Genomic DNA, 16474 nt, shown 5'->3' with positions numbered 1-16474 from the left:
TGTATAATCTGGAAGCGTTAAGAACTAGGTGGCCTTTCCTGTGACTGCCTTGTGTTAATGACATAAATTCATACAAAGTGCTGGGGAGCACTTTCAGCCTAGCTGATAAGATGGGTTGTCTGTTGTTCCTTAGGTTTTTTTTAAATAGGAGAGCCCTCCAAATACTGGAGAGTTCAGAGATGGCGTTGGAAACTGCCAGTTTGTGTGGCAGCGAGGGGTTGGTCATCTTAGGCCCTGGCTCTGGAGTGGGACAGACCCGTGGAAGCTTTTCCTCGGGGTTTCTCCTGTGTGTGGGGCTGGAGCGTGGGGAGGGCTGCGCATGGCACGTGTGCCTGCAGCAGATCCACAATCTGTGCAGCAAAATGCTCCAACAGACCCGGAGGAAGGCGGGAAATGTTTAAGGGAAACATGTGATAGAGCTGAAAGTGTTTTGGCGCAGTAATAATACCAATGGTGAGAATTTGTAAAGCATGTCTGGACTTAACTCTGAAATAAGGCCAGGAATGAGAGTAGCAAGACGTGATGATGACGGGCTGAAGTGCGTTAAGGTTTGGAACCATTGGGGATTATAGGGAAGGCGGGAGACTCTTGTTGTTTTAATGTGCTTGATCCTGTAGTAGATAGCTTGGATTAACGCTCTAATTCTGGTAAACTGCACCGTGATGATCGCTATTAGCAGACCCTAAGTTGCGGCCGCCCGCGGTAACGTGCTGGAGCTGCCCAGCGCCGGGAGGAAGGGGGTGCTCGGACACTGCTGGCGGTGACAGCCGCTGCGGAGGTGAGTGAAGGAAACGGTGTGATGGTTTTAGAGTAGCGGGTTGAGCTTTTGCTTCTTTCCCCAGCCGCCGAGAGCGCGGCCCTCACTGCACAGCCCCGGCCCGCGGCACCGGAGCCGGGCGGGCCCTCGGGCGGCGGAAGCCTTCGCGCTTCCGGGGCGGGGCCTGTGCGGAGGCGGGGCCGCCGCCGCCGCTGCCCGGGGTCTCGCCGTCCGGCTGGCGATGGGGGAGGCCGGGCCGGGGCCGGGGCCCCGGGAGACGCCGGAGCCTCAGGAGCCTGATGAGGCGGCGGCGCCGGGCCGTGCGCGGGGGGGCCGGGCCGGACCCCGCGGCGGCATCCGGGTGCTGAAGGTGAGGAGGGGACCGGGGCCTGCGGGGCCGGCCGGGGACCGCTCGGCTCGGCGGCGAGTCGTAGCTGCGGGACCGACGAGGCGCGGCCAGGGGTCGTTCCGAGCCGGAGCCTGGCGGTCTGCTTTGTCCGGCCCATCGCCCGGCGGCTCCCGCCGGCCCATCGCGGCCCGGTCCCGAGGGAGCGCCCAGCCCAGCGGAGCTGCGGGGCTCGCCGGGCCCGGCCGCGGCCTGTGTAGAGGGGCGGCCTGCGATCCCGGGTGGGAGCGGCCAGCTGCGGCCTTGCGGGGAAGGGGCGGGGGGGTGGCAGTCGGAGGCGGCCGCTGACCCGCGGTTTGGGTCTGCCCTGCAGAGAAACGTGAAGCGCAACGGGAGCAGGAGCTGTTTGAACAGGAGCCGGTTTGGTTCCCGTGAGAGGGACTGGCTGAAAGAGGACGCCGGCCGGGGCTGCGTGTATGTCTATGGAAGAGATCCTGCAGCTGCCGCTTCCTCGGACTTGCGCTTGGTCCTCTGTACGGCGGAGACCCCGGCGTCCGAGATATGCGATGGAGAAGGGAGGAAAAATCTCTTCTTGCAACTTCATGGAGACCTGGTCAGGTGAGGGCTGAGAAAGGATTAATCCATTTGAGAAATGCTTGCTTTAGTCCTGCAGGGCTCTGTTTGCTGTGTGCCTACGTGTGTTAGCGGGGCAGGTCTGGAACAGCCAGAGGTGGTAGGTAGCAGTTAGATACAGCCTTGAGTAATGCAATTCATAAAAATGAAGTAGTGGTGCGCCTTTTGCACATATCTCAATTAAGCCATAGGCGTTTTAGCTGGGAGGGTTTGGCTGGTGCTTCAACCAGAAATATGTCCTCATTTTGTAGGTAGAGGCTACTGTGCATATGCTCCTTTGTTATGCTCTGTTAGACATCTTACTGTCCAGAAAACTTAAGCTCTTTAAGAGGCTGTAAACAGTTATTCTGAGTCAGCGAAACATGTAAGGTACTTCCACAGTTATGTCATGTAATATTTATGCGTTAGTAATTTTTTTGCTAAGAAGACTTGCCAGGTAAATAATTAAAGGTAGACAGGAAGATAGTGCAGTAAGGGTTATACAAGGAAGGCTTAAGCATCAGATTATGGCCGCAGTTTATTTAGGCTGAAAGTAGACAGCTCAGGGTTTAATGTGCATGACCTTTATGCCCTGGGTGTAGTATGGGCTCCTCTGGGTTTACAAGCTCCCATTAGGGTTGTTAGGATTTAGACTTTGCATTGAGTCTTCTGGACTTAAGATTCAGTTATAAAGCTGCCACTCCTGCTCTCAGGGGAAAAAAATTTCTGTGGTCTCTTTACTTGAAGGCTAAGCAGTAGAGACAGCACATGCTGAACGGGACCAGTGGATAGGGTTTTTTTGATAGTGAAATGAAAATCATAAGTTGCATATGCCCAAATTTTTAAAACATGGCATGAGGGAGGGAATGGTAGTGGCAAGAGATGCAGAGAATAGGAAGTGGTTAAAACTGACTGCTGAAAAAGGTTATTTAGACCCATTTGCCTTTTCCAGCCTGGGTTGTCAGAACTAGGGATAGGTTAGTTGTAAATACTGTATGAGGATAGATGGACGCTGGAACGTAGCCATCAAGACAGCTGAAAATCTCTATTCACTGCTTGAAGAATTTATAAGGAAATTAGTTTGTTTTGGACTCCAGCAGTGAGCAGCTTGCCCAGTATTTAGAAAGAAGAGCAGACCCTTTACTGCAGATCATGAAAAAAGCTACGTAAATCTTGTAGATATGTTCAGAGAGGAACGTTTTGGCCTTTTTTAGCTTTTGAAATGGTTTTTGTGTTTTAATTCTTTTCAGTGTCTGTCTCTTTTCTCGCGCTAGGTAGCCATGCCTGTCTTCGCTAATCCAGTGCAAAGCCTGCCATAAATCAAATTGTCCCTGCTACCAGGGTGTTGGAAGCAAGTCCCAAGTTGTAAACGTTTACTTCCCACTCTTGTTGCCTCTCGTGTGTCTAGTACTTCGTCAAGCTTTGTCTGAAATTTCGTTAAGAGGTCTTGTTCACAGTGTGACTCTTCCTTGTAATTCTCAGAATGTATTTGCCACAGAAGAGATCCCTGAATTACTTCCCACTGGGGGTGTTCTCAGTAGAGAAATGGGAGTTACTGGTATCGCTTCAGTAACGTCTGTGTTAGTAACAGGAAGCAGGCCTGGATGGTACCTGCTTGCATGTCCACAGGAAGATGACAGAGTGCTCAAGATATTCCCGTGCAATGTTGAGATAATTCCTTCCTTGAACAAAGTTTTCTGATTACTTTAATAATGTGTTTGCAAATACAAATTATTCTGTTAAGCATCTGATTGCATTTTACCATAGGTACTTTTGTCTTCCAAACAACTTCTGAGTTCTTCACCCTTTTTATATTAGTAGATGACTTTCTTTCAGAAGCTGAGTATAGCAAAGATTGATTTGGCACCTGACTCAGAATAATGAAAGCTGGACAGTAAATGAAAGAATAAGAGAAACCTTTTTTGTATATTCACTTTAAATATTCAGTTGTGTCCTTGTGATCGTTTTGTGTTTCCCTTTCTAGTTTGTGCACAGGGGAGTCAGTTTCTGTCAGAACTTTCTTTTCTTCTCCCCAGTGCACCTCAAGGATCTTTAGGGTTCTCCTAGCTAGAATCTTTCACTGTGATAGCATCCTGTCATATTCAGAAATTATACCCTCCCATAGAGGGGAAGATTAAACAAAAATAGCACGGATACCTTCTTTGGTCTGGACAACCCTCATAACAAAAATTTAAACTACTGAGGTTTGAAATCTTGACTGTTGATTATGAAGAGCAACAGTTGCAGCAGGAGTTGTGGAACTGTTGCTGCTTTTCCTTGGTTTTTCTGTCTCCTTGCCCTTTGTACCTTCGCTTAAGGGAGCTGCTTCTCTGACTACTGGAGGCGTCCAGTACCTGATATGTGATACTGGTGTGGATATAATGGGCTGTTTGTGTCAAATAGCAGCTGCTGTGACAGCCAGGGTGTTCTCCATGTGTGCTAGCATTTGGTGTGTAATGCATTGGCTAAAGATGAATTTTTACATTTCTCATGTGATCACATGCCAGTTTGAGTTTCACACCACACTGCTTTCTCTCAAAGAGAAACCGCATTTTTCTATCTCAAGCTGTAACTGTTGCCTCTGGAATCTGTCAGCCTTGATCATGTTAGTCAAGAAATTCCGTGCAGAACTGCTGTTCCAGATACTGGTTTTGGTTTTCCCTTTCCTGGCCTATCCTAGGTTTCGTTAGTGAATCGTATGGCTCTTGACAAGAACTTGGACCTGTGATCCATTCAGTTGGGTCTCCAGAATGTCTCCAAAGGCATTCAATGAATTGTTCCCTTTCCTCGTTTGAATATGGTCCATAAGTAATGAGCTGGTTTGTTCATTTACTTCATTTACAAAGCCCCACGCGGGACCTGTGAGTATCATTAGCAAAACGCCTGGACTCTGCGCTGGTGTTTGCTGGGTCACAGACCCAGCTTACGGCTAATGCCAGAAGAGCAGCTCGGCCGTGGGCTGGGAGTCAAACACCCTTCCCAACAGGTCTTCATGCTTGAAATGTGTAACACCAAGCCATGCTTCATTGGCGGAGTGGTTAGTCATTGCCTCCTGCGTATGTGTGTCTTGTTAGTTGTAGGTTTTTCTGTAAACTCCAGCTCTTTTGCCAGGTAGTGAACTTTGAACAACTTGTGGTGTTTTGCAGTCAACTTGAAGAATTCAGAGGACTTGACTTTTTTTGCAAGGCTGGTCTTCCAGCCAGTGGCAAGCAAACCTAGATGGTGCAATAGTACAGACTACTCTTGATTGTTTTTCAGATAGGAATGGTGCTATGGCAAGAGAGATACATTTGTCAGGGGTCTAGGCTTGAGTAGATATTGCTGCCAGTGTTCCTTTTTTACATGGCTTTTTTAAAAAAGAAACAAAATGGAAAGCATTGTGTTTGGTATCTTCAAGAAGCATATCAGTTTGATTTATGTGAACGAGAAAGAAATTAAGGGTTTTTTAAATTAGCGTTTTGAAACCCTGAAGCATTAATTCTTCCTGAAGTGAAAGATGAGAAGAATAAAAGTAATGAAAAAATCAAATCTCCTCTCCAGAAGGGACAAGTATGGTGGGATAGAGTATCCAGCTTTTTCAGGAGGGTAAGCCACAGTACTGTACTTCAGAGAGTATTGAGCAGCCTGTAGAATTGTGATTTCATTTATGTCATATGAAAAGCACGTGTCCCTTTACTGTATTCTGATGTGCAAGAAGTGTATTGTTCAGTGCGTACTTGCAAAAGCCTCAGTCCATTCAGCAACCAAATTGTAATGTTTGAGTGGTTTGGTTTTTTTCCTAGGAAATCTAGATGCAGACTACTTGAAGTGTTCTTTTTGTGAGTAACACTCAAGCATTTGTGGTTCCTGATCCACGGGTCACATGCTGGAAAAGCTGTTTTCTGGCAAGCGTAAGGCTTTAATAGCAGAAGAATTGGAATCTAGGGGTAGTCAAGGAAAACTTGGGCGAGGTTTTTGGAGATCCAGTCAAATTTCTCATATTCTTGTATTCTGCACTGAGGGGTATAGAATACATCAGGGTTTACTGTATTGGAAGTCAGCGTTGTTTGGTGCAGTCTATTATTTATTCCAGTTTCTAGTAGCTTGCCTGTTATAGGAGACAGATACACAGGTTTCTCATTTCCAGGGTTACCTCAGAAAGCTATTTTGAAAGTTTGGTGTCACATTCACTGCTGTCCTGCGCGTAAAACAAAAGCAGGGTAGCAAAGTTGCCCTAATCTGGCTTACCAAACATTGAGCAGTAAAAACTGGTTTTCTGTATCAGTTGTATATAAACTACATTGGTTTTTTAGGCTAGAAACTTTGTTGGTTTGGACCATAGCTTTGAAGAGTGATCCTGTTTCTGATCCAGACGTCCTGTGTGTGAAGTGAAAGAGTTGTGATGTATGTCCTTGAAATACCTGAGATCATTTTACTTCTCGAGGTGTGTCCTGTTGACTACAAAGGAAGTCTGGATGACTAGATACTTGTAAATGGTGCGTATTTTATGAAATCAGTCCTGCCTTAATTATGAGATGGCACTTGTAAAGCTGTCAGTAAGAGTGGAAGTACTATAGTATAATCGTTAGAAAGAATCAGAAATATTTTTGTTCTTCAGTGGAGAAGAAGTGTAAAGGTTTAGTACATACAGTAATAAAATATTTCACGTTAAGACATGCATTATAAATGATGTATGCAAGTCAACAAAGTTTAGTAGAAAACAGGTCTTACCGAACAAACTTGATCTTGCTGCTTTGAAATTTCAAGCTTGGTCGCCAAAGGCATTCATTACTCATTGGTTGCAGTGTGTGATGTTGGACGGGGCTCTGAGCAACCTGATCTAGTTGAAGATTTTCCTGCTCATTGGAAGAGAGTTGGACTAGATGACCTTCAAAGGTCCCTTCCAGCCCAAACTGTTCTGTGATTCTGCGTTCTGCTGTTATTGGTAGAAAAGCAATGCACAAAGCAATAAAACTTGCTGGCTGATACCTTACACATTAGAAACTGTTATTCAGTGTAAGCATTTTTTCTTTTTTGGAAGGGGGTTAGTGTGTGTCTGAATGAAGAAAAGTAAACTTCAAGTGTTCAGTTGTTCTGTTAGTAATCTGTGGCTAAAAGACAGATAACAGCTCAGGAAGGCATAGATGGAGGGAGCGATGAGTACTGAGAAGTCAGTGCAACAGGTTGATCTAGGTGGTTTGGCATACAGTATTCTCTGGAAAACACCACTTTTCGATATCACTGGATATATTTATGTAAAAGCCAAGTGTACTAAACACTAAAGAGGAGACGAAGGAGGCTATAACTTGGAAAAACTGCAGTTTGATAGGACTCGTGGACTGAAGGGATATGAGTGAGCGTGCCAAATAGTTGGGAGCAGGTTTGATCCAGGAATATAAATACTGTTGAGCAGAACCGACAAGTCTCTGTACAGTTTTGTGTAGTCAGTGCAAGGATACAGCGAACAGTCATGGTGCTAGCACTACAGAATGTTGGTAAGCTAAAAAAAAATCAGTGATAAAAAATATTTTGAGTCAAAGTAGACCCAACCTCTACTGCAAGAAAATTTTAAAAGCACGTTAAGCCTCATCTTGAAAAGGAAGTTTGAAATGGTTATTCTCATGATTTATAAACACCTGTTTAAAGAATAGATAACAAGTCAAGGTTCAGTGACCATAATCTGAAGCTAGGCACTTTTAGATTAAAAATGAGGATTTTGCTGGAGCAATTTATTCTAATTCCCATCTTACATTTTCAGTGCTTAATCTTTCACTAAAGTAAAACTTCTAATGTAGCAAGAAACTGTTATTTTTACTGCAGAAAATAACAATTCAGTGTCTCTGGAAGAAGTGAGATGAAAGGATCAGAAAACATCTTTTCTGCTCTGAATATACTAAACCTAATGTTTCAGGAGACCTTTCTCTTATTGCCATTTATTCCTTCCTATGATGTGTTGTATTCTAAAAATGCCCTTTTTTAAATGTACCATTTGAGTTAATTTGCCAAAGCATGAGAATCTTGCACTGATGAGAGCTAAAGAGGATGGGAAATTTCTTCTTTCTTTTTAGAAGTCATTCTTCAGGAGGATTCTCATGTGTTTTGCTCCCAGCTGTGTTTGGAAGAGAAATTTAGTAGAGTTCTTCTGTATATTTCAGTCATTATATGTAGGTTTTTTAATTATTTGGCATCACTGCACTTTTTGTGCAGTATTTCTGTTTTTGTTTCTTGTCATTGTTTCCTCCTGGTGCTCCTTAAATCACGGAAGGGAAATGATTGCCATGGATTGTATGGCTTATGCCTATTGCTTTTCCTCTCCGTTTCCCTTCTGCAATGTAATTCTTCAAGTGCCACAGTTCTTAAGTGCTACTTGACAAGCAAGAAGCATAGATCCCAAGGATGCGTGCTTGCCAGACCTTTTCAGAGGAGCAGAACAACCAGTATGTCAGTATTCCTTACACTTCAGCTGCAATGAGAGCTGTTTAATCTTTTTTGCGTTCTCAAACTACTTTCTTGTATGTTTTGACAGGAGGCTGGAACCGACAGAAAAACCCCTTCAGATTGTGTATGACTACTTGGCTGGGTTGGGTTTTGATGATCCTGTCAGAATGCAGGAAGAGGCAGCAAACTCAGATCTCAGCTGCATGATTCGCTTTTACAGTGGTAAGAAATTGCATGCATGCACACCGTCACTGTTCCTGTAGCTGTAACTATGAGGTGGAACTCTGCTGAAGCCCGGGTCATTGACTTGTTGCGTTTATAGATGGCTACATCAAACACCCAAAGTATCAGTAAGCATTTCTTAAAATAACAAGTTTTTAAGATTAGTAGAAAAAAAACATAATTCTGTAGTTCTCTTGAACTTTCTTCTATGTCTTGAGAAAAGGCAGCTCCACAGGAAAACACAAGATTGCTCTGTTGTCTTTAGTTTCCAGTGGTACGACAAATGCCTTAGAGCTCCTAATGGGATCAGAAACATATTGCAGTTTGGTCTAGATATGCCTGAAGATTGTATTTCCAAAAGGTTTATGGATATGGGCAGGGCAGGTCCTGGTCAAAAACCTCCGCAGCCTGTAGAGCGTGAAGGTGCCAGCTGGTTAATAATAATGCAGGTTGCCATTATAGAGACCCAGTGCATTTCATTGCAGAAGCGAGACTTCTGAATGGCCTGTTGAATCAGTTTGGGCAGGATACCACGTGTGTAAGGAGTAACAGCATGATAGTTGTAGGCTGTTGGCATTATGGTGCTAGCAGAAAAGGAATTTACTGAAGTGAAGAGTTGCTATAAAATAAATAAGGGGGATGAAAGCTGATAATGAAATTATTTCATTACTTTTAAATACTTCACCTATGTATTTTTTGCATTGCAGGAAAAAAAAATCCAAGTCCTTTTAATGGAAAATTGTTCTTGCATAGTGGAGCTGGGTAGCCTGACTAAGCTGCTAGCCATCATTTGTTTATTCAGTGTCAAAAAATGGAATCATAAGAAATCACCTTCTCCACCCGTTTACCTGAGACAAGCCCCTTCTGTCTGGGAGCTGTGCGCAGAACAGGCAGAACAGTGTTGAAGTCTAATGGAGATGGAAAGAAATGTGACGTGTACAGCCTGGATTTATAGGGCAAGGAGTAGGGAGTTGGAAGTTACTCCAGCTGGAAGCAGGAGAGGCATCAAGCATAGGGGTGTAGAGAATTTTTGAGGAAAAAATGAGCAATTCGGTTTGGGTACATCAAGCAGGAACTGTTGCTGATCCGGGAACGGTGACTCAACTTCATGGAAGCAAGTAGGTAGAAAATGGAATTGAGTAGTTTCAGTCAGCATGGGAGAGTAGTCCATCTTAGAGGCTGTAAAGGAAGACACGTAAGGATTGAAGAGTGTTCAGCAGGCCTGTTTTAAGAAACTAAAAGCAAGTGCTGACAAAGTTGTTGTTAAAGTTAGGGGAGGAATTGGAGGGAATGGTACAATGATTTTTCAAAGCCTGCAGCTGAGAACATAAGGGACGAGGTAATTCATTTTAGCCAGAGAAACAAGCCAAAATCACAGAATGGTTTGGGTTGGAAGGCACCTTTAAAGATCATCTAGTCCATCCCCTCTGCCTTGGGCAGGGACATCTTTCACTAGATCAGGTTGCTCAAAGCCCCATCCAACCTGACCTTGGAAAATTTCCAGGGATGAGGCATCCACAACTTCTCTGGGCAATCTGTTCCAGTGTCTCCCCACCCTCATCATGAAACGTTTCTTCCTTATGTTCAGTCTAAATCTACCCTCTTTCAGTCTAAAACCTTGTCACTGCAGGCCTTAGTCTCTCTGAGCCTTTCTTATAAGTCTCCTTTATATATTGGAATGCCACAAGAAGGTCTTCCTGGAGCCTTCTCTTCTCCAGGCTGAACAACCCCAACTCTCGCAGCCTTTCTTGGTAGGAGAGGTGTTCTAGCCACCTGACCATTTCTGTGGCCCTCCTCTGGACCTGCTGGAGCACTGAGAGCAGCCTTCGTATTTCTTTTACCCATTGGGGATGTCTCTTGGATTTCTCTGCTCTCTTTCCCTGTCTGTCTCCCTTTCTCAAGTGATACGTTGGGTTTGTTTCCTTCCCTGGTGCATACTTACGCCCAGTTGGGGTGGTGTGACTGCAAGTGGATTAATAGAACTCTGACGTTAAACAGCAGTGAGAGGGAAGCATGCTTCCTGAAGTCTGGCTGTTGAGGTACTTGTAGGAACCCAAGAGTTAGTTTTATGAGAGGAGAGGATGTTTTAGATTGGCTGGGAAAATGGGGGGAGGGCTTCCTCTCAATGGAAGTCACTTGAAGAATGGACGCCAGTGACCCAGGCTGGCTGGGCCAAGCTTAGAGATCAAAGTGTTATGGAGTCTTCACATGCTTCGACAACAGATCAAATGGAAGAAGCTCTCTAGGGCCATCAAACTGTTCGTCTATGTCAGGTGTGACAGGCATGAATTGTAGAGGGTCACACGCTTTCTTTGGTGGAGAATTGTCTTGATTCCTTGCATTGCTATAGCCGGACTTTTTTAACTTGCAAGCTGCTGTTAGAGGTGCTAGCTATGTCTATGGGATGACCTGTATCCTTGCTCTCGATGGGAAAGCCTGTGCTCACTAATTGGAGCATGGAGTTAAACGTGATCACAGTGACATTGAAGGTCAAGCTGAGGAGCTGCAAAGAGTGACAGGAACTTGCCTGTCCCTAGAGGTTAAGAACATTCTTGGGGAGTTGTGAGATAGTTGGGATTCAGAGTAGAAGTCCTTGAATGTTGCCCCTGGATGTCTCGCAGCACTAGGACATAGTGTCTCATAGCGCTAGGACACTGATGCTTTGGAAGGGATAAGGAAACTGGAGGATTGGTGTAGCTTATTAATATTTTTAATATTTTTTAATATTTATCTTAACTGATTTTGCATGTTACAGCTGTGTTGCTGTTTGTACTCGCAGCTGAGAATGAAGAACAAATCGCAAGTAAATGCTAATGTCCCCTTTTTCTTCAGAAAAGCCATGTCAAGTGGAACAGTTAGATCGCATCCTGCTCTCTGGAGTCTATAACGTACGCAAAGGAAAGACCCAGTTGCACAAGTGGGCAGAGCGCTTGGTAATTCTCTGTGGTACGTGCCTCATTGTGTCCTCTGTGAAAGACAGCCACACAGGGAAGATGCACATCTTGCCTCTCGTTGGAGGGAAGGTAAGACATCGTTTGGTTAGCATCCTGTGGCTTAGAAAGGAAGAAGGGATTATAATGATGGGTATTATCCACAAGAGGTTAATCTAGGCTTTTGTAACAAATTACTGCATTAATACGAGCAGGCAGTTGTACGACCCCTTTCTACTTGCTTTGCTTCAGTATTAGTCTTAAGGCTGATAAAACGAAGAGGCACTAGTTCTGTTTTCACTTTAGTAGCCAATGCTGTGAATGGGCATTCTGGAAATTATTACGTCTTGGATCTACTTCAGCAGAAAGATGTTAAGAAGGATTTGCTTCGTGTTTCTCTTCAATAAATTTACAACTGTGTTTTCAGCAAAATTTAATGTTACTGATAGTCAGTAATACCTCACCCTAGACTTCAGATCTATTGTAATTTCTGGACGTTGGGCAGACTGTCTTATTTTCAATTCTCCCTTTGCAGGTGGAAGAGATGAAACGTCGGCAGTACACACTTGCTTTCACGTCTGCTGGAGCACAAGCTCAAACATACCATGTTTCCTTTGAAACACTGGCAGAGTGTCAGCGGTGGCATCGACAGGCGTCCACGGTGAGGCCCTGGAGACTGCAGTAGTTCAGGTGGTGGGTACAGGAGTAAGAAAGGTTTTCTGATGAAGGCTTGGTATGTGGCAGACATGAAGCTATGCTGCTGGAGAAAGCACCCAGGACACTTTACAGCTTTCTTCATTTCTTACATGCTCAGGACTAAAGAGGTTTTCTTTTAGCCTTCTCTTTTCTTTCTGCCTGTGTAGCAATGTTGAGGAGTAGTTCTGCGTGTTTTTCACCACTGCTGCACCTATTGAGAGTAGCTAATCACAGGTCACTAGAGTAAACCCCAGGGACTGGCTGACTCTACAGCCACAGAAACCTATAAATTGCACCCATTGCCTACTTGGATCTGCCTAAAGCGTGGCCTGGACTGGCACGGGGCTACCCTGATAGGTGTGAGTTAATTCAGAGATCGTAGGTCAGCGAGGGAAGTGTACTTTGTTCAAAGCTGTATCCTTATTCCACATTAAAGTACAATTAGATGGTGATAGCTTAATGCTGAGCCACACTTTGAACTCATATAATATTATGAATTATGAAACGAGTTCAGGATAAAGCAGGTTGTAAAATCTGGAATGAAGCAGTGAAGACCCTGAAACAAAGCATATTCAATGAAAGGACATGTGGTATTTGCAAAGACTTTTATGAAATGTTGCAAAACCATAATTTATGAAGCCTTTTCATCATAACAGCTTATGTTACCAATATTATACACTGAACAAGCTAACAAAAGAAAGTCGTAAGAAGTAGCTAGGCCAAGCAGAGGTTCTGTAAACCTTAAAGAACTGAACTGGAAAGTCAACTGCTTCCTGTTGCTGCTTGCATCTTTGGATGGCACTCACAGATTATGCTTTCTCAGCAGTTTCCGCAGCCAAAGATACGGTTTTCTCCATTAGTTTGTCTCTCTTACAGTCTAGCTTTCAGGCAGCACCTGTTGCACATACAGAGCAGGGCTTTCTGTGTGTCCTAGTTGGTATCCAGATACACATCCTTGTCAGGGGGCTTGCAGAAACAATAGTAGCAAGAGGCATAAACTCATATGCCATGGACTCAGTTTCCTGCATGGAATCTGCCTGGTAGGTACAAGGGGGTTCTTTCATGTTCTTGCAAATTGTTTGCTGCTTGCATTCTTTGTGGCCTTCCATTAGACTTCCAGAGAAGAATTGTTGCACAGCTGTAGCTCTTCCTCTTTTTCAGGTTGTGTCTATGCGACTTGGCATGGTTGATCTTTCATGCTACAGCCTTGAGGAAGTACCTGAGCACCTCTTCTACAGTCAAGACATCATCTACCTCAACCTACGACACAATTTTATGAGATCAAGCGGAGCAGGGAGTCTCGACTCTCTTTGCAGGTCTGCAAAGAATTATTTCTCTTCCACATTTGGAGTTCTTGACATGTGCATCCAGGGATGAAGAGAAGGGGGGAGTGTATTTCCCATTCTCATGGGATGGTAAAAAGATTGGTCTTCAGGAAGCCCTAACAAAGGAGGGAGCTAGGAAGCGGTACTGAACAGCGCAGGCAGGCATAAGCTTCCAACAATTTACAGTATTCATGAACTCCCTTCCACAGATTCTTTGTGCTGAGTTTGATTTGAGATGAGCCTTATGGAGTGATATGCCCTTTGTATGGACAAGACGCAATAGTGATATAAGGCTGCTTGCTAAACAGAGACTGGGGGTATAAAATAAAAGCTGAGGGCAAGCATAATGCTGCTGTTGTGGGTAAGTGTTCGTAGGAAGAAGTGCAGATCTGAAAAAGCCTGGTTTGGTAAGTTCTGAATGTGGATTTGGAGTTGGCAGAGGGCCTGTGAGACTGCAGCTTTGCTTTGGGAACTTGTAATGATCTGCTTTTAAGAGGGGGTAGCAGTTGTGTGATGGTATGGAAGCATGATGTAGTCATCTTAGGTAAGCGAAGGAGTCTACAAAAATATTTTAAAATTAATTTCTGAAAACCATAAAAATCTAGAGGAAGATTAGTCTGTTGATATCTACGCTAGCCATGCTAAAAAGAATTCAAGGAGTCACTCTATGAATTTTGAAAGCCGTTAGGAAGCCTCTAGTAATATTGTCAAATGGCTCTGTGTTTGGAACACATTGTGCCTTAAGAAAAATGTAGTTCGAGAAACTTTGCAAAAGTACAGGGTTTTTTGTTTTGGTTTGGGGTTTTTGCTGTGTTTTTTTGGGTTTGTTTTTATCTCTAGGTGCCTATTATGAGGTTATTTCATTTTTCTTCTTACAGAGTAATGAGATACCTAGGTATCTATGAGGGTATACGGGGGGGAAAAATACTCACCTGTGGAAATTCTTTGCGGTTTCATTGAGAGCCAGACTCTAATCTGGTTTTGTTTTAATTCCAAACTTGTTTAAATGTTTTCTAACTGCTGAATTGTAATAGATTCCATTATTGGAAAAGCTGCTTAAAATAATTCAAAATTTTGCTTTCTGCTTCTCTCTTCAAATACATTGTATGATGTTGAAAACCATATCAGAACTTTATTTTCTAAAATACGGTATCCTTGGTTCACAGGATCAGCAAAGGGGCTTGAAATTTATTTTGACCTTGCATGTAGTCAACAAGAGATCTGACATGTCAGAAACTCGACTCTTTTCCTGGCAGTGACTATGTCTGATGAAGCTGAAATCCTCAAACAAACAAAAGCCATAAAAGAAGCCCTCACTTCACACAATCTTGAATAAACAGGTAGCATTAGGTAGCCCACATAAGGCTGCTCATTGCCTTTTGAAAAGACTTTCTTTCTGAGGTTTTTAGGATGTTTATCAGGTCACAGACCCAAATGAAGAAACTTGCTCACTTGCAGGAGGTGTTATCAGTGCCTAGAGACTGACAGTTCTGAATGGCAGAATTTTTTGCAATGATCAGATCTCTTCCTCTGAGGAAATCTTTGAAGCTCTAGGAGTCTAATTAGCTATAACTATAATAGTGGAACAAAAATAATTAACTAAAAGGGAAATGTTAAGCAAAGGAAATTAAATAACCCCACCTGTTTTGTTGTATCTCCTAGCTTATTTTTTTATGTAACGTACTGCCTTTCAAGTATCTACCTTTTTTTGGAAAACATTATCAAGTTGGATCTTCGTTGATGTTTGTGTGTGCACACACGTGTGTATACACATGCATGTCTATTATCACCATTCTGGCTAGTTCATATAGAGTTGTACAGGGATGCTTTGGTGGCAGAGCAGGATGTTGCGTTAAATTGGGAATATTTCAGGCCAGCACCAGTTTGGGCAGCTGAACAGAGGATCCCATTGAGGATTTGTTGCTGTGTTTCCATACCTCTTTGCTGTAACCTCAATACACCCTGTGAGAGCACAGACCAAAACTTGAGTAGCCGTAACGATTTCAGGATCCTTATTCCCTATGATACATCATTCGTGTATACAACTTGAGTGAGAGTTGGGTTTGCATTCCATTCCTACATTCCAACTGCTTGAGAATATTGGGACAAAGGAGGAGGAGCAGAAGGGGAACTCAAAAGGCTTTTGAGTATTGTCCTCCCCATTGAATATGACAGTCTGCTCGAGGAGTCTCAGACCAAGCTGTGTCATGTACCAGTTTCCCTCCAGCTTTTGGAGACTTTTATATCCTTTTTGTGTCTGCTTTGGTATTGTTGCAGAGGGATGAATTCTAAAAATTGGTTATGCCATTGCGTTTAATGCCATGCTTCTTGGGGCAGCTTCTCACCACACTCTGCTAATGACAGAGGAAGAGCTGCTTTGTGTTAAGGACAGGTGCCTTAGAAAAAGCCATTGTAGAACTCCAGAAAAAGGAGTTTTCATTAAAGCATTTTTTGATTCCAAAACCTGAGATCTGTGATCTGTCCTAAATCTCTTAAAGTTGAACCAGTTAATGATAAAGTTCAAATCTATAGGTTTATCCTCATTGTTCCTTCTTTTGTGTTATTGTTGTGAAGTTCTGTGTGCAAGTTTCTGATTTTTGTATCATTGTTAGATCTTTGCATCATACAGTATGTTCCCTTTACCAAGGGACCTTATCGGTACAGCATCTTTTCCTTTGGCTTTCAGTTGTGTTGCAAGAGAGTCTGTTTGAGGCTGCAGCAAACATAAAATGCCTGTGCCCTTATTTATATGGCAGGGTGCTTTCTCAAAGCAAAAAGCCAATGTCCAAGTTTCAGATATGCTCTGCCTTTAAAAAAAAAAAAAACCAACACCCCATCCCCCCAAAGATTGTAAAGCAAAATGGAGAAATATAATGCATAGCTGCTACATAGACTGTTCCAAGTATTCCGAATCTGAAAAGAGTCTCTATGAAGAAGAAAAAATATCAAAACCTTTCAGTCTTAACACTTCAAGACATCTCAAGCTAGCAGTAATATTCTCCCTCAAGCTGATTAACCTTAGTTTTGTTACCTATATTAAAACATTTGTTTCAGAATAAGAGCTACTGACCATTGCCTAGAAAAAACCTTGGTAGGTGGAGCAGATGAATGAACTATGTTTCCAAGAAAAGTACTTCTCTGGTACATTACATTAGATTGGCAATTGTCT

At 43.4% G+C, this 16474-nt stretch overlaps 1 protein-coding gene across 2 annotated transcripts in view; it reads left to right on the top strand.

The window, feature by feature from the left end:
* The first annotated feature begins 934 nt into the window (after positions 1–934).
* Positions 935–16474, top strand: part of PHLPP2 (PH domain and leucine rich repeat protein phosphatase 2) — a 30494-nt gene continuing 14954 nt past the window's right edge. Inside the window, exons 1-6 of one of the 2 annotated variants that reach the window (XM_074582552.1) lie at positions 935–1127; positions 1477–1721; positions 8221–8354; positions 11187–11377; positions 11820–11945; positions 13142–13296. In XM_074582552.1, the coding sequence (XP_074438653.1) occupies positions 999–1127; positions 1477–1721; positions 8221–8354; positions 11187–11377; positions 11820–11945; positions 13142–13296 (980 nt within the window). In that variant the 5' untranslated portion in view covers positions 935–998. Of the gene's footprint in view, positions 1128–1476; positions 1722–8220; positions 8355–11186; positions 11378–11819; positions 11946–13141; positions 13297–16474 lie in introns of those variants that run through there. The other variant, XM_074582551.1, reaches the window with a different exon arrangement.

The sequence above is a fragment of the Larus michahellis genome, chromosome 4, assembly GCF_964199755.1.
Source record: "Larus michahellis chromosome 4, bLarMic1.1, whole genome shotgun sequence".
Classification (NCBI taxonomy): domain Eukaryota; kingdom Metazoa; phylum Chordata; class Aves; order Charadriiformes; family Laridae; genus Larus; species Larus michahellis.
Note: the sequence above shows the minus strand (reverse complement) of the source record. Positions and strands in the feature narration are given on the sequence as shown.